Below are 4,166 nucleotides of genomic sequence, written 5' to 3'. Positions count from 1 at the left end.
TACTGTCACTCTGTACTTCCCTTCTGTGTTTCCTCCCTACTGTCTCTCTGTACTTCCCTTCTGTGCTTCCTCCCTACTGTCACTCTGTACTTCCCTTCTGTGCTTCCTCCATACTGTCACTCTGTACTTCCCTTCTGTGCTTCCCCCCTACTGTCTCTCTGTACTTCTCTTCTGTGCTTCCTCATACTGTCTCTCTGTACTTCCCTTCTGTGCTTTCCCCCTACTGTCTCTCTGTACTTCGCTTCTGTGCTTCCTCCATACTGTCACTCTGTACTTCCATTCTGTGCTTCCTCCATACTGTCTCTCTGTACTTCATTTCTGTGCTTACTCCCTACTGTCACTCTGTACTATCCTTCTGTGCTTCCTCCCTACTGTCTCTCTGTACTTACATTATGTGCTTCCTCCCTACTGTCTCTCTTTACTTCCCTTCTGTGCTTCCTCCCTACTGTCTCTGTGTACTACCCTTCTGTGCTTCCTCCCTGTTGTCTCTCTGTACTTCCATTCTGTGCTTCCTCCATACTGTCTCTCTGTACTTCCATTCTGTGCTTCCTCCATACTGTCTCTCTGTACTTAATTTCTGTGCTTACTCCCTACTGTCACTCTGTACTATCCTTCTGTGCTTCCTCCCTACTGTCTCTCTGTACTTCCATTCTGTGCTTCCTCCCTACTCTCTCTCTGTACTTCATCCCTACTGTCACTCTGTACTTCCTTTCTGTGCTTCCTCCCTGTCACTCTGTACTTCCCTTCTGTGCTTCCTCCCTATTGTCTCTCTGTACTTCCCTTCTGTGCTTCCTCCCTATTGTCTCTCTGTACTTTCCTTCTGTGCTTCCTCCCTACTGTCTCTCTGTACTTCCTCCCTACTGTCACTCTGTACTTCCCTTCTGTGCTTCCTCCCTGTCACTCTGTACTTCCCTTCTGTGCTTCCTCCCTACTGTCACTCTGTACTACCCTTCTGTGCTTCCTCCCTACTGTCACTCTGTACTTCCCTTCTGTACTTCCTCCATCCTGTCACTCTGTACTTCCCTTCTGTGCTTCCTCATACTGTCTCTCTGTACTTCCCTTCTGTGCTTCCCCCCTACTGTCTCTCTGTGCTTCCTCATACTGTCTCTCTGTACTTCCCTTCTGTGCTTTCCCCCTACTGTCTCTCTGTACTTCCCTTCTGTGCTTCCTTCCTACTGTCTCTCTGTACTTCCCTTCTGTGCTTCCTCCATACTGTCACTCTGTACTTCCATTCTGTGCTTCCTCCATACTGTCTCTCTGTACTTCCATTCTGTGCTTCCTCCATACTGTCTCTCTGTACTTCCATTCTGTGCTTCCTCCATACTGTGTCTCTGTACTTAATTTCTGTGCTTACTCCCTACTGTCACTCTGTACTATCCTTCTGTGCTTCCTCCCAACTGTCTCTCTGTACTTCCATTCTGTGCTTCCTCCCTACTGTCTCTCTGTACTTCCCTTTTGTGCTTCCTCCCTACTGTCTCTGTGTACTTCCCTTCTGTGCTTCCTCCCTATTGTCTCTCTGTTCTTTTCTTCTGTGCTTCCTCCCTACTGTCTCTCTGTACTTCATCCCTACTGTCACTCTGTACTTCCCTTCTGTGCTTCCTCCCTACTGTCACTCTGTACTTCCATTCTGTGCTTCCTCCCTACTGTCTCTCTGTAATATCCTTCTGTGCTTCCTCCCTACTGTCACTCTGTACTTCCCTTCTGTGCTTCCTCCTTACTGTCACTCTGTACTTTCCTTCTGTGCTTCCTCCCTGTCACTCTGTACTTCCATTCTGTGCTTCCTCCCTACTGTCTCTCTGTACTTCCATTTTATGTTTCCTCCCTACTGTCACTCTGTACTTCCCTTCTGTACTTCCTCCCTATTGTCTCTCTGTACTTCCCTTCTGTGCTTCCTCCCTGTCACTCTGTACTTCCATTCTGTGCTTCCTCCCTATTGTCTTTCTGTACTTCCCTTCTGTGCGTCCTCCCTGTCACTCTGTACTTCCATTCTGTGCTTCCTCCCTACTGTCACTCTGTACTTCCCCTCTGTGCTTCCTCCCTACTGTCACTCTGTACTTCCATTCTGTGTTTCCTCCCTATTGTCACTCTGTACTTCCCTTCTATGCTTCCTCCCTACTGTCACTCTGTACTTCCCTTCTGTGCTTCCTCCCTGTCACTCTGTACTTCCCCCATACTGTCACTCTGTACTTCCCCTCTGTGCTTCCTCCCTACTGTCACTCTGTACTTTCCTTCTGTGCTTCCTCCTGTCTCTCTGTTCTTCCCTTCTGTACTTCCTCCCTACTGTCTCTCTGTACTTCCCTTCTGTGCTTCCTCCCTATTGTCTCTCTGTACTTCCCTTCTGTGCTTCCTCCCTGTCACTCTGTACTTCCATTCTGTGCTTCCTCCCTGTCACTCTGTACTTCCCTTCTGTACTTCCTCCCTACTGTCTCTCTGTACTTCCCTTCTGTGCTTCCTCCCTGTTACTCTGTACTTCCCTTCTGTGCTTCCTCCCTACTGTCACTCTGTACTTCCCCTCTGTGCTACCTCCCTTCTGTCACTCTGTACTTAGAAACATAGAAACATAGAATTTGTCGGCAGATAAGAACCACTTGGCCCATCTAGTCTGCCCCTTTTTTTTTTTTATATATTATTTTTTTTTTTTATCACTAACCTTATTTGTTCCTTATTTCTTTGTAAGGATATCCTTATGTCTATCCCATGCATGTTTAAATTGCTCTACTGTCTTAGCCTCTACCACCTCTGATGGGAGGCTATTCCACTTGTCCACTACCCTTTCTGTGAAATAATTTTTCCGCAAATTTCCCCTGAACCTCCCCCCCTCCATGCTGTGTTTCCTCCCTACTGTCACTCTATACTTCCCTTCTGTGCTTCCTCCCTGTCACTCTGTACTTCCCTTCTGTGCTTCCTCCCTGTCACTCTGTACTTCCTCCCTACTGTCACTCTGTACTTCCCTTCTGTGCTTCCTCCCTGCTGTTCTACATGACAGTTTGGTAATGAACAATGCTTCTTCATCATGATGGACCACCTCACCATAAGGGAAAAGTGATAACTAAGTGATAAGATAAATCTCTTCCTAACCCTCTGTTCCACGCTCTCTATGTAACCCATCTGTGTGTCACCCCTGTCTGTCTGCCCCTCACCTTTAGAATGTAAGCTCTCATGAGCAGGGCCCTCTTCCCTCATGTGCTTATCCTTCTCTTACTTTAAGAATCCTCAGCTGCTAAAATCCTTCAGTTCTCGGCCACCTTAATACTTATCTCAGTGACGTCTACTGATGTAATTATGTCTATATACCCTGTACTTGTCCTATATTGTCTTCAACTGTAAGTCACTATTTTCCTGTTTTGAGTATGTGCATATGTGCTCTGTAATTGGCGCTGCGGAACCCTTGTGGCGCCATATAAGTAAAGGATAATAATTAATAATAAAAAGTGGCTCAAGGAAAAAAATATAAAATTTTGGGACCATGGCCAGGAAACGCCCCAGACCTTAATTCCATTGAGAACTTGTGGTCCATCCTCTAGAGGTGGGTGGACTAAAAAACCCTCACAAATTCTGACAAACAAGCATTGATTAGGCGGGAGTGGGTGGCATCAGTCAGTATGTGGCCCAGAAGTTGATTGACAGCATGTCAGGACGGATTGCAGATATGGACTCTGCATAAAATTAATGCAATTGCCAATAAAAGCCTTTGACACTTATGAAAAGCTGTAATTCTACTTCAGTATATCATAGTAACGTCTGACAACAAGGTCTACAAACACTGAGGCAGGAAACGTCATTCGCAAAGCTTTTGGCCACAGTAGTATAAGCCTGCGAGCAGGGCCCTCCAACCTCTCTGTTTGTCTGTTACTACCCGGTTTGTTCTATCACTGTTGTTTCCAATTGTAAACGGAATATGCTGCTAATAATACATCCCATAATATATACTGTTATAAGAACTGTCTGGTCTGGAGAGCTGACACTCACTCCCCACCCTCCCTCTCTCTCTCTTAGCTGGCCGTGCTGGAGGACACCGTACACCACGACCACGGCAGCGTGCTGCAGATGAACTTCCGGGAACCACAGAGTCTGAATGGGCGGCTGGTGTTGTCTAGTTTCAAGGCGCCAGTGGGAGGACGGAAATCTCCTGGGGGAGGTACTGACCTGTCCATGTGTCACCTATA

At 46.8% G+C, this 4,166-nt stretch overlaps 1 protein-coding gene across 1 annotated transcript in view; it reads left to right on the top strand.

Moving 5' to 3' along the window:
• Nucleotides 1-3,996: 3,996 nt before the first annotated feature.
• The window catches only part of LOC134994318 (carbonic anhydrase 9-like), a gene marked incomplete at its 5' end in the record, with an annotated part of 61,562 nt that continues 61,392 nt past the window's right edge, over nucleotides 3,997-4,166 (top strand). Inside the window, one exon of the mRNA XM_063950969.1 lies at nucleotides 3,997-4,138. Within this exon, the coding sequence (XP_063807039.1) occupies nucleotides 3,997-4,138 (142 nt within the window). The remainder of the gene's footprint in view (nucleotides 4,139-4,166) is intronic.

Source organism: Pseudophryne corroboree, unplaced genomic scaffold (assembly GCF_028390025.1).
Source record: "Pseudophryne corroboree isolate aPseCor3 unplaced genomic scaffold, aPseCor3.hap2 scaffold_1296, whole genome shotgun sequence".
In the NCBI taxonomy this organism is placed as follows: Eukaryota; Metazoa; Chordata; class Amphibia; order Anura; family Myobatrachidae; genus Pseudophryne; species Pseudophryne corroboree.
This window is presented reverse-complemented; position numbering and strand designations above follow the sequence as displayed.